The sequence below is a fragment of the Chiloscyllium punctatum genome, chromosome 4 (genome assembly GCF_047496795.1).
Source record: "Chiloscyllium punctatum isolate Juve2018m chromosome 4, sChiPun1.3, whole genome shotgun sequence".
Lineage (NCBI taxonomy): Eukaryota > Metazoa > Chordata > Chondrichthyes > Orectolobiformes > Hemiscylliidae > Chiloscyllium > Chiloscyllium punctatum.
The window spans coordinates 46,168,341-46,194,222 of NC_092742.1; the positions used below are offsets into that span (position 1 = coordinate 46,168,341).

At 39.1% G+C, this 25,882-nt stretch overlaps 2 protein-coding genes and 1 long non-coding RNA gene across 8 annotated transcripts in view; 2 read left to right on the forward strand and 1 right to left on the reverse strand.

Annotated features, from left to right (window-relative positions):
- LOC140476252 (exocyst complex component 3-like) overlaps positions 1 to 5,749 on the forward strand; it is a 62,111-nt gene extending 56,362 nt beyond the window's left edge. The window contains exons 8-12 of the mRNA XM_072568559.1: positions 289 to 412; positions 488 to 610; positions 716 to 871; positions 4,524 to 4,642; positions 5,575 to 5,749. Of these exons, the coding sequence (XP_072424660.1) occupies positions 289 to 412; positions 488 to 610; positions 716 to 871; positions 4,524 to 4,642; positions 5,575 to 5,749 (697 nt within the window). The remainder of the gene's footprint in view (positions 1 to 288; positions 413 to 487; positions 611 to 715; positions 872 to 4,523; positions 4,643 to 5,574) is intronic.
- Positions 4,641 to 24,867, reverse strand: LOC140476254 (uncharacterized). Of its 3 annotated transcripts, none has more exons than XR_011960438.1 (8): positions 24,746 to 24,867; positions 24,216 to 24,266; positions 11,953 to 12,001; positions 8,812 to 8,871; positions 7,781 to 8,529; positions 6,331 to 6,484; positions 6,095 to 6,232; positions 4,641 to 5,613 (listed from the first exon to the last, which is right to left on the reverse strand). It is a non-coding gene; the product is annotated as an uncharacterized lncRNA (long non-coding RNA). The 3 variants fall into 3 exon arrangements; XR_011960437.1 differs by lacking the exon at positions 4,641 to 5,613 and adding an exon at positions 23,254 to 23,335 and having other exon boundaries at positions 6,120 to 6,232; XR_011960436.1 differs by lacking the exons at positions 4,641 to 5,613; positions 24,216 to 24,266; positions 24,746 to 24,867 and adding an exon at positions 19,565 to 21,885 and having other exon boundaries at positions 6,120 to 6,232.
- Positions 24,724 to 25,882, forward strand: part of LOC140476253 (tumor necrosis factor alpha-induced protein 2-like) — a 70,280-nt gene continuing 69,121 nt past the window's right edge. For 3 of the 4 annotated variants that reach the window (XM_072568563.1, XM_072568560.1, XM_072568566.1), the window contains exon 1: positions 24,724 to 24,841. The gene's annotated coding sequence lies outside the window, so the exon portion shown is untranslated. Of the gene's footprint in view, positions 24,883 to 25,882 lie in introns of all 4 variants that reach the window. The other variant, XM_072568562.1, reaches the window with a different exon arrangement.

Here is a 25,882-nt window from a genome sequence, read left to right on the forward strand (position 1 = left end):
TCCATTCATCTGCATCTATCAAATCACAGCTTAATCTCAAACAAAAGCAATATATCATATGTGATGGTAATAGCAGCAGAAAGGCTAAGGAAAATCCAGCCTCGTGTTGTAACACAATGTACACTCCAGGTGGCACTCAAAATCATTGGAAACAGCTAAAACTGAAAAAAGACTATCTAAAGCATTCTATATTTTATTCAACCCACCCATCGACTGTTTTCTAATACATAGTAAGAATTTGGTATATTAAAAATGATAACTATCTTTATCTTCCTTCTGTTCCACCAGAGAAAATGTAGAGAAACTGAAGCAGGACAATGATGTACATGCCAACCAAATACAAAAGACATTAAACAATGTTGTGAAACAACTCAATAACAGTATCTCAAATGAAATTTTGCTTCAGTTGAAGGTATGTTGAGATTTGTGTTTTTAAATCGTTTAATCAGGAAGAATATTCAACTGAAATGGACATTTTACTCTCCAGCTTTGTTTTAAGAAGTTAATCACAAAGAAGTGGCTGTCCAATAGTGAGGATTTTAATCAGATAATAAGCATTGCTGAAAAGTACTGTGAGGAGTTCAAGAAAATGAAACCAGCCAATTACCAGGTATACTGTTTATAGTTCTTAGATCAAGCACTTAAATTATTTAATATTGTAAAAACAATGGCAATTAATAATAAATGAAAAATAATTATTGCTTTTAATTAAAAGGTTTTGATATCTGGTATCCACTATCAGTTTGTTAAAGAATACATTGCACAAATCATGAAACAACGCTTTAACTGCAAATCATCTAAGGAGCGTGACAAAGCAGCAAATAAAATCAGGGAAGAACTGGAGACAATAAATAAGATGTATGAAGAACATGTAAGTAATATAAATGTTTTTGTTTTGTTGACTATGTGCTGCAAACACTGGCTTATCTTAAACTTAGTTTTCCCTGGGGAGCCAAACCTCTTCAAGCATTATTCACCAACTGTGTACAGATTAATTTATGCTTCATCTTTATTTTCTTTAGAAGTTGAACATTTCTTCAGACCTTCATACCAGTCATAAATATCACAATGACCTTGTGTGCCATATTTCATGTTCTTTGCATGTTTAAAACATACTTTCTTATCCAGAATATTTTTGCACTGTACTGAGAAGTAACAAAAAACCTTTAAGGTCAGCATTCAGATATTTTCTTAAACAATAACTCATGACACAGAACTTTTCACATTTAGTGTGGTTAACCAGTTAAATGTTTCATTGGTCCCTGGAAAGAAACAAAAGTCCTTGAGGGGAGTAATCTATAGGTCCCCAAACAGTTATCACGCAATAGGGCACAGGATAAACCAAAAATACTGGGGGCTTGTAAGAAAGGTATGGCAACAATCGTGGGTGATTTTAATATGCATATAGACTGGATTAATCAAATTGACATGGGTAGCCTCAAGAGAGAATTTATTAAATGTATTAAAGACTGTGTTTCTTAGAGCAATATGATTTGGAACCAACCAAATAGCAGCCTGTTCTGGATTTGGTATTGTAATGCGTTGGAATTAATTAATCTAATTGTAATGGATCTTATAAGGAAGAGTGATCATAGCATGCTAGAATTTAAAATTCAATTCAAGGTCAAGAAACTAGAGTCCAACATTATCATTCTGCAGTTAACTAAAGGTAATTCCCTAGACATGAGGACATATTTGGCTCAAGTACTCTGGACAGGAAAACTAAAAGGTAGGACAGGGTTAATGAGCAGTGGCATGTGTTTAAGGAAATACTCAATTGCCCCCAGCTAAATCTATATTCCAGAAAGGAAAAAAAAAGTTTGTAAGCAGGCGAAAAGATCATCCATAGCTAAGCAAAAAAGTTTTTTGACTTATTATAAAGACAAAATCTAAGGTATACCATATTGTAAAGTCAAGTGGCAGGCTGGGAGATTCAGAAACTTCTAAAGATCAACAAGGAGTAACTGAAAAAAACTAATAAAAAGAATGAAGGTGAATTATGAAAGAAAACGAGCACAAGATATGAAAACAGATAACAAACGCTTTGATAAATAACATTTCCTTTTAAGGTGTGCAGCTTCGAGTGAATGTTGGTCCCTTAAAGGACAAGTCTGGGGAGTTAATAATGGAAAACACAAAGGGCAGGGGCACAACATTAGTAGTTTCTGTCAGTTGTCATGGTAGAGAACACTGAAAAAATCCCAGCAGTATCAGATAATGCGGAGGTTAAAGAAAAGGCGGAACTTAAAACAATCACAATCATTAGGTGAAAAGGTACTGAGAAAATTATTGGGAGTAAAGGCAACCAAGTCCCCAGACTCTAATGGCCTGTGTCATTAGATTACAAATGTTTCTATTGCTGTGGTGATTTTTTTAACATTGTTTTCAGCTCTCTCCTATCATATATATTCTTGCAGAGTTTTAGGACCAAATAATTTAGACAAGTTCCAGTTCAGAGGGTTAGAAAGTTTGTTTTTAAAAAATAAAGCTTTAGGAAACATTTCGAGAGTTTTGTTTGTGTTTCTAATTTTTGATGATTCTGTGAAATTCTTAAATAGAGTTGCATGGACAGAGCAGTGCTAATGAAGACAGAATATAATTAAACTAGATTATCTTGGAGCAGGGAGTTCATACAGTCACAACCTAGAAATATTGGGATAAAACTCTGAAGAGAATTTGAAACTGCATTTAAACTGATGTGTATAATAACCAGAAATACATTATCGGAGGTTTCAATCAGAGGATTTAACACAATAGTTACGTTAACATAATCAAGGTGTTAGGAAAAGATTTTGTTTTCCTCTGATGTGAAGTCTGTAAAAGGTTGCCTTTGGGCACTGTATAAGGGATATCTTTGAATTTATAAAGATTTTCTGGGCTAAATGACATTATACTGCACCATGTAATGTCCTGTCCTGAATTTATGTTATAAGTAAATAACTTGGTTTATTGTGTTTTATCTTCATCTCCTTTGCTAAATAAATTTGTTTTATTTTAAAATAAAATTTGTGTGCCCTGCTTGTAAGAGAAGACTTCATTAATAATAAAACATCATAAAATATGATTCATCAAGTTGGGTTTCAGTCTGGCATCTGACATGTTCAATAATAGCATCAGCTAGGATCATAATATGTTAAATCCATTTATATTCTCCATCTCATTCATGTGAAAAATTTGTCTTTCTCCTTTCTTTTAAGCAACAGATGTTCAGTTAACTGAATTAGAAGTGATTAATTAATAGCACTTAAATTAGACATAGTTAGTTTATTTCATTTATTCACTATTCCTTCCCATTATGATCCCAGCTAATGGTAATACTGAACAAGTTGGATCCCAGAGTAAAATTAAATAATATTTGTTTTTATATTTCTTTTACAGTGGAGGTTAGTGACTAAACCTGTTCACAAGAGGTTACCAAAATAAAACAGCATAACTTTTAACAGAAGCACATAAGTTTACTGCACAAAAAGAAAAACTTATGAACTATATTTACAAGAACTAGCTAAAATCATCTGATTAGAAATATCAATAGTTTTAACCCTCCTACCCCAACAACACATTTAGAGACCCAGCGGTCAATGACTGCATTGTAGGATGTCTTTCTGTCTTGCACCTCCACAAATGTCGGCTTTTGCAATTTTATTCTAAGCAACTCAGGTTCCCACCTCCAGTCCTGTCCTCAATTGTTTGAAGACTTCTACTAAGAGTACTGCTGTTTATAAATCTCTGTCACCTAAACTTGTTTCAGTTCCTCTTCCTCTTCCAGATTAAAACTCAAGTGAGCAAAAACCTTTACACTGTATGTACCTCCTTGGAGGGTGGGGTTATGCAAGACATTCAGATAAACATATTTTGGGATGCTATTTTTAGCTTGCTGAACAAAGTAACTTTCTGATCTCTATACTTAAAAAAAAGACTGATTTTAATTAACCAAAAAGTTATTCTTTAATACACTTTAAAACCCAAGTTGTCAATTAATAAAAATGTATCATAAGCCCCTGTCACATAGTCTTATTTGAAATTTGCTAATTTTATGTACTACTTTTTTGGTTTGTTTTTCTGTAAATTCCTGATATTAGTGGATTCCTAAATTTAACTTGAAAGCCTGATGAAAGGTATAGCTTACAAAAAGTTTTTTGTTTTAGGAAACACATCTGCAAATATTGGCAAGTCCAAAAGTGCATGTCAGAAATTCCAAACAGCAGTGTCAGACATGTTAGGCAAAATGTGGAAATCACTGCAGATTTTGTCATTAAAGTAACAGAAATATGTTTCAGAGAATGATCAAAAAAGGTTTTAAAAATGGTTTAATTAGCCAAACAGCACTGTTTTTCTGTAACAAGTTCTGGTATATTCTAAAAATGTAGATGCACATCATATTGGTTAAGGACTGCAGAAATTACTAGTTTGTAACTTTAAATATCGCCAGTCATTGATAAAGGATAGATATACTGATGCAACTTATAAGTTTAGGTAATATATTTTCAATTATCAGACTAATGAAGTAAATCTCTGTTTTCCAGGGAAGTACTGCTTTGTGGCTTTTGCCTATAACCCAAGAGTTGTCCGATTTTATTGGTTCAAACGAAAGTGAACTTGAGACAAAACTGAACACGTTATATATGGACTATCCAGATATTGGGTAAGTTGTTGTGCTTAGTATTTGATTTATCTAGATATACTTTTAACACTCTTGAGGGTTTCATGGAGTGGGGGGTAGTGTTGAATTCCATCCCACTGAATCTCACCTTCTGGGGATGCTAAGTAAGTTAAGACCCAACCTGTCAAACGACGACTGTTCCATGACCATTATCTCTTGGCAGGGTGTTAACTGATTCAGGCCCAAGACTTGCTGACCAAAATGTCTGTTCAATTGACAGACAGTTATGTAGTCCCAACAGCATCAGGTTTGAGTAGTTGCTAGTGTGGAGATTGCATACAGTCCCGAGCTAATTGAAGCCGATGTACAAATAAGTATGAATTATCATGCGATCCAGGCTGGCAGCCCCCAGCAAGTGGATTTGCACATCTTTGGAATGTGGAAGAAAACCCACACAGACACGGGACGAAAGTGAAAACTGCACACAGTTGTCTGAGGGTAGAACCAAAGCCGGGTCCCTAGTGCTGTGAGGCAGAGGGCTAACACTGAGCCACCATGCAGCCCTGGTTACTGTAACTTTCTTGAGTTCTTTCCACCCGCCAACTTTCAATTCCTGATTTGCTGTTTCCATGATGCTACCTTAGCCACTTCCTTTTTCTCTGTTGCATTTGCTCTTGGTTGCTAAGTTGAAACTGAGCTCACTACTATTATCTCTCTACTCATTAAATGCTTCCCTTTTGATCTTCCCTTAATCTCTTTCATCTCTACACTATTTTTTACCCCTCTTTTCCTCACCACTCAAACCAATTCCTACTCCACTATACCTTAGTTTCCTTTACTCCTGCTGTTACCTGTTTGAATTTGTTGTGAACTGTTGTCCTTTGTACTTCATGTGCATTTCAGCCAAATATTTATCAATAATCTTTTAGTCTATGAAAATGTTTTTCTAATGTTTGCATTTCTCTAATTTACAGTGAAAAACATCTTTTAGCTCTTCTTCATTTTCGTGGAATCTTGAGAGGGAAAAGAAAAAGCAATTTAATTAAGTATTTCAACCAACTGGTAAAAGAATCAGAAGACTCCATAACACTAACCCACCCACTTTTTGAAGAAATTAAATTTGACGGACAACTAAACTGCATGTCTTAATTAACCTGAGAGTTTAAATGTATTTTGAACTGACCAAGCATCTTTGGGCACAATGTATTTAATATACATGCCTCCAATATATAGTGGATATGTTGATTTAAAAGTTTCATTTATTTACTTATTTTAAAATCTGTGGGTCCACTGTCCACACTTCTCTTTGCTATTGGTCTTAAAATGTTGATTACATTGACGTGATTTAATTTGCATTCAAACTGCCTCTATATGTTAATAAGAGAGTCCGTTTTGTAGAAAGGTAGGATTTGAACATTTTGGTATCTTGATTCTATAGTAATGAATTCTGTCAGATAGCAAAGAAAGTTGAAAGCCTCCGAACGAATTCCATACCCTTTGTCTGCGGGGGAAATAAACAAAATTCTGGTCATGCACCATTCTCTTTTATAAGGAATCATCGACCGTTTCTGTTCCAATATTATTGAGTGCAACTACTAAGAGGAGTACGGGCTAGTCCAGAAATAGGGACATCTGTGGAAAAACAGAATCAGAGGAAGTTCTTGAGCTTTAATTCACTTCAGGTCACTTAACTTAAGCAAAACTTCACATTTGTTATTGAGACCACAAACCTTGATAATTGGTGATGTGAACTGATGGAAGTATGTTTGACCTTCATTTGAGATTACAGTCTTCTTTCATCCAACTTTAAATAGAAGCTGTCGCAGCAAAAATGAAATTTTGTCTGCAGTACATAATTGGGTTCCTTCGTTCACGTAATGGTATCTTTGACGTTAAAATAAGATGCAATTGAAGGAATAACATTTAGGTGCAGCACCAAGTAACATCATAAATTTTCTATAATTTGCTTAACACTTTTAAACAAAAATCCTCTAGCGACTAAGTAAAACATAATGCAGAAACAAAGGAAATATTCAGATGAATAATTTTGGTCAAAGAAATGGTTTAAGGGCCAGCAGTGAGGATGCGGAGAGTTAGATTAGATGAGATTACATTACAGTGTGGAAACAGGCCCTTTGGCCCAACAAGTCCACACCGACCCGCCGAAGCGCAACCTACCCATATCACTACATCTACCCCTTACCTAACACTACAGGCAATTTAGCATGGCCAATTCACCTAACCCGCACATATTTGGACTGTGGGAGGAGACCGGAACACCCGGAGGAAACCCACGCAGACACTGGGAGAATGTGCAAACTCCACATAGTCAGTCGCCTAAAGCGGGAATTGAACCCGGGTGTCTGGCGCTGTGAGGCAGCAGTGCTAACCACTGTGCCACCGTGCCGCTAGATGATTCTGATACGCTTGATCTATTTTACTATTACTTGCGAGATATATTTCTTACCATATGTCAGAGGCTGAGGGGTGACCTTATAGAGGTTTACAAAATTTTGAAGGGCATGGATAGGATAAACAGGCAAAATCTTTTCCCTGGGGTGGGGAGTCCAGAACTAGAGAGCATAAGTTTAGGGTGAGAGGGGAAAGATAGAAGAGATCTAAGGGGCAACTTGTTCACACAGAGGGTGGTACGTGTATGGAATGAGCTGCCAGAGGAATTGGTGGAGGTTGGTACAATTGCAACATTTAAAAGGCATTTCGATGGGTATATGAATAGGAAGGGTTTGAAGGTAAATGGGCCGGGTGCTGGTAGGTGAGACTAGATTGGGTTGGGATATCTGGTCAGCATGGATGGGTTGGACCGAAGGGTCTGTTTCCATGCTGTACATCTCTGACTGTATTACTCTATGTCTATCAATCTCTGTTTTAAAATGTGAAATATCCAGCATGGTCAGGCTTCCAGACTTGCATCCTTTGTGTCAAGAAAAAAGCTTCCATCTTGTCTCAGTCTCACTTCACCTATTAGTCCATCTCAAATTGTAATTAGTCTGAAGCCAGCAGAATGATGAACCAAAAGCACTGGCCAACAGCACAGTAGAAATCTGTTATTTAGGCATTAAAGAAAATAGAAAGGTTTGTGAAGGTTTGTAGCTCAGGTTGAGGTTTAGGGTGAAGGTTTGCTCGCTGAGCTATAGGTTTGATATCCAGACGTTTCATTACCTGGCTAGGTAACATCATCAGTGGCGAACTCCAAGTGAGGTGAAGCTGTTGTCTCCTGCTTTCTATTTATATCTTTCTCCTGGATGGGGTTCCTGGGGTTTGTGGTGATGTCATTTCCTGTTCGTTTTCTGAGGGGTTGATAGATGGTATCTAGATCTATGTGTTTGTTTATGGCGTTGTGGTTGGTGTGCCAGGCCTCTAGGAATTCTCTGGCATGAGTTTGCTGAGCCTGTCCCAGGATAGATGTGTTGTCCCAGTCGAAATGGTGGGTTTTTTTCATCCGTGTGTAGGGCTACGAGGGAGAGAGGGTCGTGTCTTTTTGTAGCTAGCTGGTGTTCGTGTATCCTGGTGGCTAACTTTCTTCCTGTTTGTCCTACGTAGTGTTTGTGGCAGTCCTTGCATTGAATTTTATAGATGACATTGGCTTTGTCCATGGGATGTACTGGGTCTTTTTAAGTTTATAAGTTTTTGTTTGAGAATGTTGGTGGGTTTGTGTGCTACTAGGATTCCGAGGGGTCTTAGTAGTCTGGCTGTCATTTCTGAGACTTCTTTGATGTATGGTAAGGTGGTTAGGGTTTCTGGCTGTGTTAGGTCTGCTTGTTATGATTTGTTCCTGAAGAATCTGCAGACTGTATTTTTTGAGTATCCGTTCTTCTTGAATACGTTGTATAGGTGGTTCTCCTCTGTTTTCCGAAGTTCGTCTGTGCTGCAGTGTGTGGTAGCTCGTTGGAATAGTGTCCTTCGTAGCCCTACACATGGATGAAAAAAACCCATCATTTCAACTGGGACAACACATCTATCCTGGGACAGGCTAAGCAAAGACATGCCAGAGAATTCCTAGAGGCCTGGCATTCCAATCACAATGGGATAAACAAACACACAGACCTAGATACCATCAATCAACCCCTCTGAAAATGAACAGGAAATGACATCACCAATAACCCCAGGAACCCCATCCAGGACAAACATATACATAGGAAGCAGGAGACAACAGCTTCGCGTCACTTGGAGGTCGCCACTGATGATGTTACCTCGCCAGGTAGTGAAACGTCTGGATATCAAACTTACAGCTCAGCGAGCAAACCTTCACCCTAGAAAATAGAAAGTTTATAATTATCGAAAATATTTTATTATGCAAAATACAGTTCACTAGCCTCTTTAATGATAGGTAACTATCTCTGCTAATGTATAACCAGACAATCTTTTGGTTACAGATGGTATTGTGACAAACCTTTTTTGATCATGAAATCATGCTAGATTTACCGAGCTATTGAATACTGAATCAATTAATGTGAATGGGTGATGATGCTAAAAGTAAGAGAAATACCCAGTCTATCCAGGAATCCAAAAACATAATAGTCGTCTTGCATGACATATATTTAGACAATTGTGACCAGATGCAGTAATTTTTGGAAATTTCTGAACATCAATTGCATGGCTAAAGTCATGAACTTGTCATGAACCCATACTTTCCCACTTGAAGACATAGTTCAAGGGTTCCATTTTGAGTTGACTCAGTCAACTGAAGCTAACTTTTTAAAGCAACATCTAAGTGTGCAATTGTTGCAATAGAATTTACAATAACTGCATCTATGAAAATCTTCACAAAGGTTACAAATGCTTTTACACAAGGAGAATTTCATTTACAGATCAGAAAGTGTATTTGTAATGAAAACAACTGTGCTGGAAATAATCAGGCTGATCATCAATGTGAAGGCAATAAGCATAATTCTTAACAGATGTTGCCTAACATCCTCAACATTCCCATCAGTTCATCTTTTTAATAAGAAAATTTCCAGCATCTGCAGTGTTTATTTTTCCAAATATTTACAGTACTTCTGACATGATATAGAACAGAAAAGTTTCACTTGAAAGATGTGCAGTGTAGAATTTGGGACTGTTTCCTTAATTGATTAGTTCTGCTTTTTTGAGCTGAGCTTTCACCAAACTGCGGTTTTTTTAATGCGTTCCTTTTTTCCTAAAAGAACTTATTGTGCTGAATGCATTCTTTATCACAACATCAAAATGGTGTGTTTTTCTTTCATAATTGGTTAATATGTGACTATTTTTTAATCAAGAAAAATGTTTGCAAGATCACAATGATGAAGGGTTGGTTACACGAAAATTCTCAGTGTAATCCTACTTGGTTATGTTCAGTTTAATGAAATCTCTGGTATGTTTGAAACTGACGAGTTGGCTTCAAGAGTCCAGGGGAAGGTTTGAATGTAGTAACTGTCACTACGGAGAAGCTGCTAGGAAAGCTGAAAGATCTGAAGGTGGATAAGTCACCCTGAACACATGGACTACATCCCAGAGTTATGAAGGAGATAGCTGAGGAGATTGTGGAAATCAGAAATCACTGGACTCAGGGAGGTACTCCAGAGGACTGGAAAATAGCTAATGGAAGGAAGCAGAAAATGCAAAATTTATAGGCTGACCTCTATCATAGTTTAGGGTGATTAGAGTCTATTATTAAGGATGAGATTGTGAAGTACTTGGAAGGACATTATAAAATAGGACTGAGTCAGAACATTGTCATCAATGGGAAGGTCGTTAGAATTCTTTGAGGAGGTAATAAGCAAATTAAACAAAGAAGAGCCAGTGGACATGATCTTTTTGGATTTCCAGAAGATCTCTGACAAGGTGTCACACAGGAGGCTGCTAAATAAGAGCCCATGGTCTTAGGGGAAAGAGGATTGGCTGACTGGCAGAAGGCAGAGAGTGGGGTGAAAGGGGTCTTTTTCAGAGTGGCAGCTGGTGACTAGTGGAGTTGCATAGGGGTCGGTTTTGGGACCGCAACTATTCATGTAAAACAGAAACAATCTAGATGAAACTGAGAGCATTGTTGCAAAATTTGCAGATGACAGAAACTTGGGTGGAGGACAGGTAGTGTGGAGGAAATGGGGAGGCTGCAGAAGGACTTGGACAGATCAGTTACAATGTTAGCATTAATTTCAAACAGGCTAGAATACAAGAGCAGGGATATACTTCTGAGATTGTATAAGGCTCTGGTCAGACCATGTTTAGAATATTGAGTGTAGATTTGGGTCTGTTTCTAAGGAAGGATGTGCTAGCCTTGGAAATGTCCAGAGGAAGTTCACAGGAATATGAGGCAATGTCAAACACTCTGCATCTGTACTTGATGAAGTTTAGAGGGATGAGGGAGGATTTCATTGAAACTTACAGAATATGAGAGGTCTGAATAGAGTGGATGTGGTGGAGATGTTTCCATTTGTAGGAGAGACTAAGACCCATGGGCACAGCCACAGAAGGAATGATCCTTAGAGCAGATAAATAATTTCTTCAGCCAGTCAGTGATGAATCTGTGGAACTCATTGCCACAGAAGATTGTAGAAGCCAAGTCATTGAGTGTGTTTAAGAGAGGGATAGACAAGTTGTTAATTAGGAAAGGGGATAAAAGGTTATGGAAAGAAGGACAAAGGACAACCTGTTGGACTGTAACCTGGTGATATGTGATTTTTAACTTTGTCCATCCCAGTCCAACACTGGCTCCTCCACATCATGAGGAGAAGGGGTTGAGGTCTATAGGACTTCCATTATCCAGTTTGCTTGTTACATGTCCAAAGAACTCAAGCATAATAGTCAAACACTATTTATCATACTTAAAATTATGATGACTCTGGACACAACCTTGTGATTTGACTTTCCAAGTGTCCCACTACTACTTCCCTTATAATGAATTACAATTTCTTAATGATGGATGTTAAACTTAACTGGTCTACAGTTTCTAACTTTCTGCCTGCTCCCATTTTGAAATGAGAACATTGCATTAACAGGTTTCCAATCCACTGGAAATTTCCTAAAATCCAGAGATATTTGGAAAGTTGGAACCAAGTATCCACTATCTCTGATGTAATTTCCTTTTATAGCCTAAGACGTAAGCCATCAGGCTCTGGGGACATGTCTGCCTTTACTCCCAATAATTTGCTCAGCACATTTTACATAGTATGGCTATTGTTTTAAGTTCTTTTTCTTTAGTCACTGCATTACCTGTTAGTATTGGGTTGATTTTAGTATCCCCACCATGAAAACGGAAGCAAAATTTTGATTTTGTATTGGTCCCATATCTGTGTTCCCATTAACTCTCCAATCTCATCTTTTTAAGAGACCAGCATTCACTTTAGCTACGGTCTTCGATTTTGTATACTTACAGACAGTCTTCCCTCTAATTTTCATTTTAGTTGTGTGGGCCTCTGATGCCTGTAGATGAAATCAGAAGTCATTGTCACATTTGGTGTGCTGATGCTGATTGCTACACACAACCTCCAGAGTGGCTGTGCACAAGCATAATTGCACAGCTTCTGCTTTTTGTTTTTATATTGTGCACTAGTTTCCTTTTATAATTCACCTTCATTCTTTTTATAACTTATTTAAATTACCCCTTATTGATCTTTAAAAGGTTCTCTGTCCTCCAGCCTGCCATTGACATTTGCAATACAATATGTCTTAGTTTTTGCCTTTATGGTAACACTAACTTCCTTGCTTAATTGTGAAATCTCACTTCCACCCATCACGTGCATGCACATGCGCACACATACATCCTTCCTCTCCTGAATATCTCCTTACATGACTGCTACTGTTCATGCAGGGTCTAAACTTGTTTTCGTGCCTATGTACAGCAAACTTTGTTTTAACCAGCACTCTTGATAAACCAACAAAAATTATATACCTCAAACATAATCCCACAAAAGTATTTATGTGGTAAATAAAGTACAACATTATGCTTCTGTTACTTACTCTGTATTTTAACATTGTTTTTTGGAGGTGTGTTGATGCCTCAAAGCTTCACTTGGTCAGAGTTTACTGCAGCTATGCTTACCTTTTTGATTATCCAGAATATTTGATCAACTGGCACACTCATAGTCCCATAAGTGCTGGTTAATAAAATGTTTGGTATAATTGCCTTTGTTTAACACCAGAGCATTAGTGTGGAAACCGGTATCTCATGTTCAAACTTAATTTGAAATTCAAGTTTGCAATGATCATTCTTCCCAAGACAATCCTTTACTCTGAGATCATTAATTAATCCCATCTCGTTACACAATACTAAATCTGGTTGGCTTTCCAACATATTGCTCCAAACAACAATCTCTAGTACAGTCTGGAAAGGGTAACCTTGCAGAAGAATTCACAATATGATTAATTCATTTTATGTGCATATTAAAATGATTAATAATCATGTGTATGTGATTATTGTTGTACCTTGTAAGTGAGAGTTAAGTATTCAATTTAACTTTTCAATCTTTCAATCGTAGAGGGTAAACAAAGACAAAGATATTAATAAAAAATATTTGAAGTATTTTATATTTAATTGTTGTCTCCAACATGTACGTGATAACATAATCCAATATACTACAATAAAACTCCATTAGCATCTGAACTGGATTTTCATTTGAAAGATGATGGGCTAAATTCAGTAAATAGTGAAGCAGATTATTTTCATTATCAGGGCCAGCTCATTTTCACTTCCAATCCATTACTTACATTTGATAAAATGTATAATTAAAGTTAACTCCATCTCTATTTCAGAAAGCAAGTTAGGTTGAGATGGAGAAATGTTTCATGTAATATTTGTAAAACTTTATTGCATATACAGTGAGGATCATACATGTATTTTTATGGAGAAGGCAGATGGAAATGTTAAAATATTTATTTCACAATGAGTGAGCAAGCAAAGTGAGTCTTGTGAATGTAGACATATAAACTTCACTAGTAAAGCCTTAATTAAGAATTTAAGCTGCTACACTCACCCACATTAGTGGATCATTTTGCTTGATTTGACAGTTTCTGGTTGCATTTGCCTTAGAATCCTAAAATTATCCAGTGGAGTCATGAATCATTTGACCAGTGGTGTCTCATCCAGCTCTTGGTGTGAGCTACAAATTCTTCTAAAACAGAGAAGCTAAACCTGGAAAATACTAGACAAGCGATTCAAGATATACTGTTGTAACATTGTGTTTTTTCTCTGAATTCTATATCTGCCCTACCATCATTTTGGGTATGTGTGTATGCAGAATTGATGCATAGCACGTAATATTTTCCATTAAATTAAAATTAAATAATACCACTGTCAGAATCTTCACTCTATCAGTACAAGGCGGGGTTTAATAAAAAAACAATTTTCTGTGCGCTTCTCATAATGGATTTGTAAATATATTAAGGTAACTTATCTACATTATGAAAAATTTGCTGTATATTCCTTTGAAGCATGATACGTTTTATTGACTATTCAGAGCAGTTCTACAAAAAAACCTCTCACTTCTCTCCTTCCCCTTCCTCATTTAGTCTTTTTTCTGAAACAAGGATTGTTCTTTTTAATTAAGTGTTTTATCAAATTTCTCATAAGCTTTGTGCTGTCATTTTTAAGACCACAAGCTGCCTTGTGCAATCAATAGCAGATTGTTAATGTTTAAATTATAAACAGAGTTGGAACATGTGAAAGTTAATGATAACATTTTTTCTTCTCTTGCACATAAGTAAAATCTCCCTTTTGTTTTTAGAACTTTCAAGATCCTTTGATTATAAACAAAATTTCACAACTATTCCTATTTTTTTCAAGTAATTTTGAGGAAACAATGTAAGAATGATAGTTAGAAGCAGAAGAGAAATGATTAGCAAGTGACTAAATTCTGTTGGTGCCATCTGAGTTTCGACCCCAAATGTTATTATGAAAGAACAATTCGGTTTGCATCACTTGAGGGGTTACAAAATCAAATAGCACTTCTGGTTTCTCCTATATCATAAAGTTGTGCAGCACAGAAATAGACACTTCAGTCCAACTTATTCAGGCTGACCAGATATCCTAAATGAATCTAGTCCAATTTGCCAGCATCCCTCTGAAAGCTTACTCTTTATAACTCTTGCTTTTCACTTAATATTTTGCTTGTGAATTCCTTTATAATCAGCAGACAGAACAGCCATTATAAATACGCACTCTTCTTACTGCAATGACTGAAAGAAGATAATTGCTTGTTGTTCTTGTGCATTTTTTTAAGAATGTCAGAATGTTTTCCTCTATTAGTTGGTTGCTTTACTGCACACAATCTTGCCAAATGGACAAATATGAATGGAATGTGTCAATAGTTCTACTGAATTAACTATAAATATGCTAACTGATTGTATTATTTTCATCTTAAAGCTAAGCCAATCTTGAACTTCCTCAGCCTCTCACCATTTTATGGCTCAATGTGCCTCAGCGTGAAAACATTATAAAGTTTTTATTGTGTCCGAAATATTACTTGAGAAGATCTGATGCTAAATTTTCTGCGAGCCATGCTGCTGGATCCCTCTAACATTTCTGGGATTCCCAACAGAGGTGATGGGCATGTATGTGAAAGTGACAAAAATGTATCAACTAATGTATTTTTCGGAACTTGTAGCTTACCAATAGCCTGACCTCACAGGAGGGCATTCTAAAAATGAAATGATGAGAAAGCCAACAATTGAAAGTTTATTAATCACACTGGCTGTAATACATTCATTTTTTAAAAATCCAAATTTGTCAGCCACCTGGAACAGATGCCACGGATCTCCAAGGCTGACAGCATTAGCATGCCATTTCTGAGTTTCCCATCAATAACGAAGATGATAGCACACATTTGTCAATGACATGTTTCCTATTTAAAGGTACCCCAGAATAGATCAGAATAAGTGTAAAATGGAAGGAGAAGAATTCCTTACAGATCAGTTGAACAAGAAGGCAAATTCAATTTTGAGAAGATGAAAATAATCTATAACAAAGGCTGGAAGTTGCGGAGGCTGTGAGCAGCAGAAACGTCTTGCCTCGTACCTGGACAGAGTATGAAAGGTTTCATGACAGCATTGTGAATGACATTCCAATATCAAATGCCAACTAACATTCTTCGAATTTGCCATCATTATCCTACAAAACACCCCTTTGACCAACACAACTTTTACTTAGCTAAACAAATCTCCATCTCAACAATCAACTCTGCAGCTTTGTACCCATTCCTTACAATTGCATTTCACTTAAGTTGCCATTCCAGCCTCTCTACTTCACACTTGCAGAACTCTGCATGCAAGAAAAGCCTGCTTACAACTCAAAAGAGAGGCTGAACACCAAGGATAGCCCTGCACCCATGGTCATCCTGACAGCTAATAGAATGCTGTGTTGTGGTAATACAGGTACCATACCACCAGTGGAGGCAATGAAGAGAACAAAGTCTTGCAAAATGCTGGTGACAGATTTTGATGTGCCAAATACAACATCTTGTATTTATACAGTCTCTTTAATGTAATGAAATGATCCCAGGTGCTTCACAGAGGCATTATAAAACAAAAATGTGACAACAAGCAATATAAAATGGTATTAGAGCAGATGATCAAAGTGATTACACATAGGTTTTAAAGAGCGTCTCAGAGATGGAAAATAAAATAGATCTAAACATGTAGTGAGAAACTCCAGCATTTAAGCACCGATGATAGTTATTAAAATCTTCAATGCTCAAGATGTTCAGGAATTAGATGAGTTCAGATGCCATGTAACATTGGGAAACTTGAAATTAGAATGGCCTCAAGCTTGTAGAAACCAGATGTGGGAGGCTGGACAGGAATGCATTGGAATAGTCAGATCTGAATGTAACATATGCATGTATTGCAGTTTCAGCAACAGAAGGGTTGGGGCAGGAATGGAGTCAAACAATGTAAAGAGGTAGAAATCTGCAGTCTTAGTGATGATACAGATATCAAATTGAAAGTTAATCTCAGGATCAAATGTGACACCAAGGTTGCAAATAATCTGGTCCAACCAGGTTATTTGCCAGGGAGGAGGATGATGAAATGATGTGAGTAACTGCCCTTGACATCAAAGCAGCATTTGACTGAGTATGATATCAGGAGCCCTGGAAAAATCTGGTGTCAGTGAGAATCACAAGAGTAGCTGAAGATTGAGGACAATGTCATATTAGGCTGAGGAGAGACTTGGGAGCATGAGAATTCCTTGCCTTAAGTGAATTGACACAGATCATTGTTATATCAAAATTTCACTGTAGTTTCATGTCAGAATGGTTTGCATCTTGATGGGGAACTTGCAGATGTCGTATTCCATTGGATCTGCTGACTTTGTCCTTGTCCTTGTTAGAGATTTCATAAAAACACCTAAGGGTAGAGGACAATGGTGGATTGGCCATCTAAATAGCCTGTTGTGTGCTGGAATGTGCAGGCAATATGGATTGGCCATGGGAAATGTAGAATTAGAGGGTTAGGTCTGAGTGGGATACTCATCAGAGGGCCATTGCTTCCAAACTGTAGGGATTCTATGATTCTTACTCTCCACTACCAGCTCAACTCCCTTTTAGTCATTATTTCCCCTTCCGCTCAATTTTCTTTATTTACTCCTGCAAAGCATTAGATATCTGTCATTCAGTTATAATAGTTTCATTTTTTTGGACCCCCAACCACCATGTTACAATGGAATTTCACTATCATCATTCCTGTACCATTGTGGGGCCAAACTTCTGGAATTCCCCTCTTAAATAGCACTATGGACGTGTCTACACTACATGGATTGCAGTGGTTCAAGAAAGCAGCTCATCATAATCTTCCAAAAGGTAAGTAGAGTTTAGTAATTAGGCCTAGTAGGTGAGACCCACATCCTGTGAGTGAATAAACATTTTGAAAAAACTGTTAATATGATCTGGAAAATGCTTTCTCAAAGGATGATGAATACAGACTGTATTTTGGTCCAAAATAAGTGAAGTCACCATGGTCGCAGTAGAACATAGGACTGCTGTCTGACTAGAGAGAAAGAGACAACTGGTGGGGGCTTAACCTTTGGGTCAGCACTCCCTAGGTTATAGAATCACTACAGTGTGGAAACAGGCCCTTCAGCCCAACAAATCCACACCAACCCTCCAAACAGTAATCCACCCACACGCATTTAGCTCCCCTATTATCCTATATTTACCCCTGACTTTTCACCTAACCTTCACATCCCTGAACACTATGCGCAATTTAGCATAGGCAATTCACCTAGCTTGCACATCTTTGGATTGTAGGAGGAAACCCACACAGACACAGGGAAAATGAGTAAACGCCACACAGACAGGTGCCTGAAGCTGGAATCGAACCTGGGTTCCTGGCGTTGTGTGGCAGTAGTGCTAACCACTGAGCCACCATAAAGGGAGATGTTGAGAAGGAGAGCCCTCCGTGGTGACCTCAGCTTGAATTGAACCCATGCTCTTGGCATCATTGCGTCAGAAGCCAACTAACTGTGTAGTCAGTGATAATGGAATGGGCCTTTCCACTGACCTCGAAATCCTGGTGTGAGATCAGAGAATCTTTCTAATCCATCTCTATTGCTGTGCAGTGCAACTGGGGAATGTCCACGTGGAGCTGAACTGATGTCAGGCTGTCCAAGCAGCCAAGCACAATAAAAGGTCTTCACAGACAACACCCTTCCCTGCAAACAGGAAACTGAAAGCAGTTTTAACACTGAACAAATTAAAGATTGAGACATATACATGATTGAAAGAAAAGGATAGAATATTCTGAGCAAGCATGTTTAGGATAATATTCAAAACTTAGCTTAGTGGTTTACTTGGTTAATAGAAGTTCACAATTTTGACATTATTTTTCATCAGTTGTTCTGCTGCTGTCAAATTTTGGTGTGCAAATGCTAGTTATATCTGTCAGAGTATCTTTTGATGGGGTTCCTGAGCATTGTTTTCATCAACTCAGGCAGTAGGTGGGAGCAGGTTTGATGGGCATGAAATGGGGCAGTATATCTGCAGCCAAGTTCCCACAGTTGTCTACTGTTGTCTGTACACTGATATTGTAGCCTTGGAAGGATTGGTTAGCTCATTTGGCTGGGTGGCTAGTTTGCTATGTAGAGAGCACACCAATAGGGGTGGCACAGTGACTCAGTGGCTAGCCCTACTGCCTCAGAGCACCAGGGACCTGGCTTTGATTCCTCCCTCTGGTGACTATCTGTGCGGAGTTTGCACATTTTCCCCTCTGGATGCTCTGGTTTCCTCCCATAGTCCAAAGATATGCAGGTTAAGTGGATTGGCCATGGGGATTGCAGAGTTTTAGGGATAGGGTAGGGGATGTGGGTCTGGGAAGGGATGCTCTTCAGAGGGTCAGTGTAGACTAGATGGGCCAAATGGCCTGCTTCTGCACTACAGGAATTCTATGATAGGATGGATTCCATTTCCTCTCTGAAGAACTCTCCTTCTCAACTTCTTCTATTTGTGGTGTGATGACCCTCAGGTTAAACCAATACCAATAGTTGTTCCTCTCTCTAATGAAACAGCCCTATGGTGTGGTAGGGCTGTGACCACTTTACCTTTTAATGAGAATGAACACTGTCAATTTACCATCAGCCTCCATGCTCCCATGTCGGCCACCAAAGGCAAGTGTCCAGTTAAATAACACCAAAGCAATTAGAATAAATGGAGAATAATTTTGAAGATAACGGGTGTCCGCGCTAATTTGCTTACTAACACAAGCACTAATCATCTTCTGTCTAGTATTATGTCTAATTTTCTGACTTCATGTGCTCGTTATTTTTTTTCTTTCCGATGTGAAATACTACAGTAAACTTTTTATAATCCAGCACCTATGGGACCAAGATTGTGGTGATTGATCAAGTATTCCAGACAATCAAGAAGTCCACAAAATCAATGTAAAAACATACACTCAGTAACAGAAATGAAATGCAGGGAGTATAGACAAACTGCTATACTTTATTTACAGCATAAATCACTTAAATAATAATGCAACTTTGCCTTAAGTAAAACTTACCGCAGACAGCCTTCTCACTCCCACCCTCAACTGACACAGGTGAGGTCCTGGGTGAGCCACAGGCGAGGTCCCAGAAGACTGGAGGGTAGTGAATTTTTTGCCATTATTCAAGAAGGGCTACAAAGAAAAGCTTGGGAACTATAGACCAGTAAGCTTAACATCTGTGGTGGGTTACTTGAGAGGATTCTGAGGGACAAAATATACATTTGTTTGGAAAGACAGGGTTTGATTAGAAGTAGTCGGCATGGCTTTGTGAGTGGAAGATCATGCTTCACAAATTTGTTCGAGTTCTTTGTTGATGTGACCGGGAAAGTTGATAAGGGCAGGGCTGTAGATGTAGTCTTTATGGATTTCGGTAAGGTGTTTGATAAGGTTCCAGATGGCAGGCTGTTCTGGAAGGTTAGATCACATGGAATCCAGGGCAAGCTGGCAAACTGGATGCAAAATTGGCTTGATGGTAGAAAGCAGATGATAAAAAATGGAAGGATGCTTGTCGGACTGGAGGTCTGTGACTAGTGGAGTGCCTCAAGGGTCGATGCTGGACCCATTACTGTTTGTTATCTATACCAATGATTTATTTGAGAATGTATAAGGCATGGTTAGTGATTTTGCTGATGACACTGAAATAGACGGTATCATGGACAGTGAGGAATGATGTCAGAGTAGGTTATTTACTCAAAGAGTGGTAGGTGCGTGAAATGTACTGCCAGCAGTGGTAGTAGTGTCAGGTACATTAGGGACATTAGGGACTCTTGGATAGGCATATAGAAGATAGTACAATAAAGGGTATGTAGGTTAGTCTGACTTTAGTGTAGGATAAAAGGCCGGCACAACATCGAGGGTGAAAGAGCCTGTACTGTGCTGTACTGTTCTATGTTATCAGAAATTGCAGCAGGACCTTTATCAGCTGGGGAAGTGGGCCAAAAAAATGGCAAATGGAATTTAGTATAAATAATTGTGAGGTTTTGTATTTTGGAAATTCAAACCAAAGTAGGAGTTTCATGGTGAATGGTAGACACTAGCCAAAGAAACAATAGCCAACTTGCTGGACAGACATAACAAACAAGAGGACGTTGAACCTATCAACAAAGATGGCATACTTAAACTACTGGACTTGTGCCTCACAACACACTTCACATTCAATAACCAAATATACGAACAAATCAACGGAACACCCATGGGCTCACCGATCTCTAGACTCATAGCAGAAGCAGTAATGCAAAGGTTAGAAGAAACAGTCTTACCACAAATTCAACCCAAACTGTGGGTCAGATACGTGGATGACACCTTTGTAATAATTAAAAACACAGAAATAGAGAACACACACCAGATCATCAACGCCACACTCACAGGAATCCGATTCACTAGAGAGGGAGAAAAGGACAACCAACTCCCATTCCCATTCCTCTGATGGTACAGAGAACACCGAACGGAGAATTCACCACAAAGGTTTACAGGAAAGTCACACACACAGACCAAGTACTAAACTATGAAAGCAACCACCCCAACACACACAAACGAAGTTGCATCAGGACACTATTCAAAAGGGCCACAACACACTGCAGCACACCAGAACTACAAAAAGAGGAAGAGGAACACCTATACAAAGTATTCGCCAAAAACGGATATCCTCGCAATTTCATCAACAGATGCCTAAGGGAGAGACAACGGAACGAGGACATGCCGCAACCCAAAGGACTAGCCACACTACCATACATCAGGAGCATTTCTGAACTGACAGCCAGACTACTGCGACCACTAGGACTCATAACAGCACACAAACCAACAGCCACGCTCAGACAACAACTCACCAGAACAAAGGACCCGATACCCAACATGAGCAAAACTAATGTAGTGTACAAAATCCCATGCAAGGACTGCAGAAAACACTACATCGGACAAACAGGAAGACAGTTAACGATCCGTATACACGAACACCAACTAGCCACGAAACGACACGACCAGCTATCCTTAGTAGCCACACACACAGACGACAAGCAACATGAATTCGACTGGGACAACACTACCATTATAGGGCAAGCCAAACAGAGAAGAGCCAGGGAATTCCTAGAGGCATGGCACTCATCCACAGACTCTATCAACAAACACATCGACCTGGACCCAATATACCGGCCACTACAGTGGACAGCTCGAACTGACAACTGGAAGCGGCAGAGACAGGCCACTATAAATGCCGGAGGAAACAGCACAGAAGCACTTCACAGGAGTCTCCCAAGCACTGAGGATGTCACCTAGACAGGGACGAAACGTTTGCAAAACAAATTCCCAGCTCGGCAAACAGAACCACAACATGGACCAGTTTGTTCTCTGTGCTATAGGACTCTACGACTCTATGATTATTTGAGCATTGCAACAGATTGTGGTATTCCAGGAGACATTGACTTGAAATTTAGTCAATTATTGACATTTCATGTGGCCATTTGATTGAACTACAAATATAATTACATTGAGGTAAATAAATTTTTAAAAATAACAATTTGACAGAGCACAACAAAACTTTGTGGTATTTGAGGGATATAATTTTTGCCAGTTTTCAAGAGTGCCAGTTCATAAGGTGCTGGTTAAAACAACGTTTGCTGTATTTCATTTTATTTTCTCCTCTTAAGGTACAAAGACCATGCAAATCTTGCCTGTCACATGTGGACGGCTTTCAGGAGTCAGCTTTTTGATCAATGCCAGAACTTTTTTAAAAAAGACTGTTGCACTGTTATTGGTAGTTTTCTCTATTGACCTTGTCAACACTCTGACCCCTATCAATGATTTCTTTTTTGTTTTGACAACAATCTGCCATCCTTTGGAAACCATTTAAAATGCAGCTTTACAGTCAAAGGCCCTGTTGAAGCTCCCATTTTATAGTATTTTGCACTCTATGTTTGTATTGCCTTCTTCGTAAAAAGAGACAGTAAATTTTCAATCTAGAGGAGAAAAATGCTAAATATAATTCATTAAATGCAAATTACTGTGGCTACTAGAGATCTGAAATAAAAAGCATAAATTGCTGGAGAAACTCAGCAGCACTGGCAGCTGCAGAAATAATCATACCAGGCTAGAAATGTTAACTTTGATCTATATTTTGGTTAAATGTCAATTTTGTCAAGTTTCATTCCATGTGCCTTAGCAAGAGTTTTTGCTGTACTGTCCCACACTCACCCCATTACCTCCCTGCCCACACCCACCTGTCCTCTAGTCCAATGCTAGCCAAATTCTACCACTTACTGTAGCTGGAAAAACTCACCACTCATCAGCAAATTTCTCTCTAAGCTGCACAGCTGCACACATGCACACAGATAATCCAATGTTCCATGCATGATAATCAGTGTTGACTTCAGTTCCAGGAGTCACTGCCATGCATAACTTGGAGGTCTGTACTGCTGATAAAAAAAGTTTGAGGAAACGCTGCTCACCAAATAACCTGGAGAGACTGATACCATCTTTAAACCCAACCAAGCATCAGGATTCCAGAGTCGCCCTTCACTGAGTACGTAACAGCATAGCAGCCCAAAACACATGCTGCTCACAGCACATTGCTAGCATGGGTGGCACTTGCTGGCACTTGGAGATCCACTTTCTTGCCCTAATCCATATCTAGCCACCAGGTCACACAGCCCACCTATCATTATGTGTATCCCATCGACCACCCTCTCGCAGTCACCACTACAAACGATCACCTTATTATTGTCCAGTGGGGATTCATCACAGACAGGCAAACATTCAGGCAATTCCAAAGGTGATCCTTTTATTTACAGTCATCTGAAGAAAATACAAATAAAACAAATCAAGACTCCAATTTGCCCCCTCAGTGGAAACAATATACTGGCATGGCAACCAATGATTATTTTAGGTTCCAAGGTAATCTACTGGTCCTAGCTCTCATCTATTGGAACTGGCTGTCAATCAGAACACTCTGACAAATGGCAAGTGAAAGCAGGAACCACAGCCCGTGGTGGACACTCTCAGCACCAGATTTGACCCGGGTTGCAGGGTATACTCCTATCCCACCCCACCCTGGGGACTCCATTTCCCCTTTTACCTTGCTCTGTTCAGACAGCCCATTTCCACTGATTCCCCCTCCCCACCCCACCACTATGTAGATACCCACCACATAGAGTTCCACCTGCAACTTTCTGCTTTACCTCATGAGCCCTGACATTACCATGGTCCTGTACTCCTCTTATTGTGACCACATCACATCTAATGATCTCCTCATGTAGCCTTCCATGCCCTCCCATTTTGTCCCACTCATCCCCCTTATACCTCATCTTTCCCTCATCACCATCCATGTCACCACATGCTTCAGTGTTTCCTTCCCAGCTTTGATTGGCACCACACCCATGTCAAAACAAAAATAATGCATTGATAGGGGTCAGAGTGTTGACACCATGCTTTAGGAAGGATATGCTGTGCTTGGAAAACATGGGTTAACAAGAATAATACCTGGACTTCAGGGGTCAGGTTATAGGGCGAGATTATCCAAATTAGGCCTGTTATCCCTAGAATTTCGAAGGTTGAGGAGTAATACGATTGAAGTCTTCAAGATATTCACAGAAAAAGACAGGATAAATAAAGACAAACTCTTTCCACTGACTGGAAATTCTCGAACGAGGGGTACAGTCTAAAATTAGGGACATACCATTCAGGAGATGTTAGGAAACACTTTCACATATAAAAGTCGAATAGGAATCTGCATTTAATGAGGAAAAACACATTAGTAATGAGGCTGTTAACAATTACCCTCATGAACACGGCATCTGACTGGCCCCGGTGGGAACTTCATCTTGATGCTCAGAACACCCGACCTTTCACTCCTCTCTCCCAGATTCGGCATTAGAGCCCATGTATCAGACCCCGACAAGAGTCCCCCCCCCCCCCCCCCCCCCGGTTTCTCTTTTGGACATGGCAGGCCTGCCAAATGTCTCCAGCACTTTTTGATTCGTTTTTATTTTAAATATAATTCATTCCTCTCGAATGATTTATGTTCTGCGGTTGCTTTCGGAGTTATCTTTTTTCCTCTGTATATTTGGAACAGCAGACCCAGCTCTGAATTCCCCACGTAATTTCCCCACACTAACCCCTCCCCTCCCCTCTTTGGTGGCACTGAGCTGCGGATATATAATATAGAGCTCAGCCAGAGACGGCTCAGAAGTGAGTCAGCGCGGATACCTGGTTGGCAGCATCTCTCTGAGATCCGTTACAAAATCCAGCAAAATCCTAGCAGTGGCAGCATTGAATCCATTCTGTTGAAGAATTTGAAGTTTGGTGAGTAATCCGCACTGATGAATGGGACCCTGAATCTCAAGGTTAGTTTAGGTGTAATTGTCTGGGCTGTGTTTGTGAGCTCGTTTGGGGGGGGGGGGGGGGGGGGGAGAGGGAGAGGGGGCGGTCAATAGTTAGACGATAAAAGGAAAAATGGAGCCAACATTTTACCCCCATGTCAAAATAGACACTCTGGAATCTCGCAAAGAAATAAAGCTAATCCCAAAGCGCAAAAAAAAATTGCCGCAAATTCTAGTTTGAAATACCAGTCTGCTTCTAATCTTGCTGAAAATTTCCGCAATCTCCCGCAAACTCTGTTTCCTATGTCAGGGTTTCGGGATGATCGCTCTCATTCTCACAAATGAACAAGAAGTGACAGATAGCGAAAGTTAAACCGGGCATTTATATAATTAATGTATAACAGATTGGAGATGTGGGGCAGGAGGATTTCATATTGCGCAAGCGGGTCAATAAGGAGAAGGCGTAAGGATTATCTACAAAATAAATAGTTGTTCTTTGTCCTAAAGACCCCCCCCCCCCCCCCTCCCCTCTTAAGCGGTATTCTGATTCTTTGATGTTTAGAGTCTGTCCGTTCTGAACCTTCGTTGATCCCAGTTGAACTTGTGACACGGTACCCCCTACATATCGGTACTTGGCTTCTGGGGCGAGTAGGTGTCTGTCTGAAGGAGCCATGGAGCAAAAGGCTATGGGGAAGAGAGTGAGCTAACTGCTGAGAAAGAGGTCACCTCAAAGAGTGTGAGAGACAATAGAAAGGGGTGCAATCCGTTGGTATATGCTTCTGATACTAACTCATAAGCACTTAAAATAGCAACTTCTCAAGTTCAAAATCTCTCTTTGTCTCTCCCTTTCTTCCCTCTCTCTTTGCTCAGCAAAGAACCTTCACTCTTTTTTCTCTCTCTCTCTCCCCCCTCTCTCCCCCTTTTCTCTCTCTTTCTCCCTTTGTTTATCTTCCAACTCAATTTTCCTCAATTGTTATTTAAGTTTTTCTACCTCTACTGCACTTGGCTGTTTCTCTGACATACC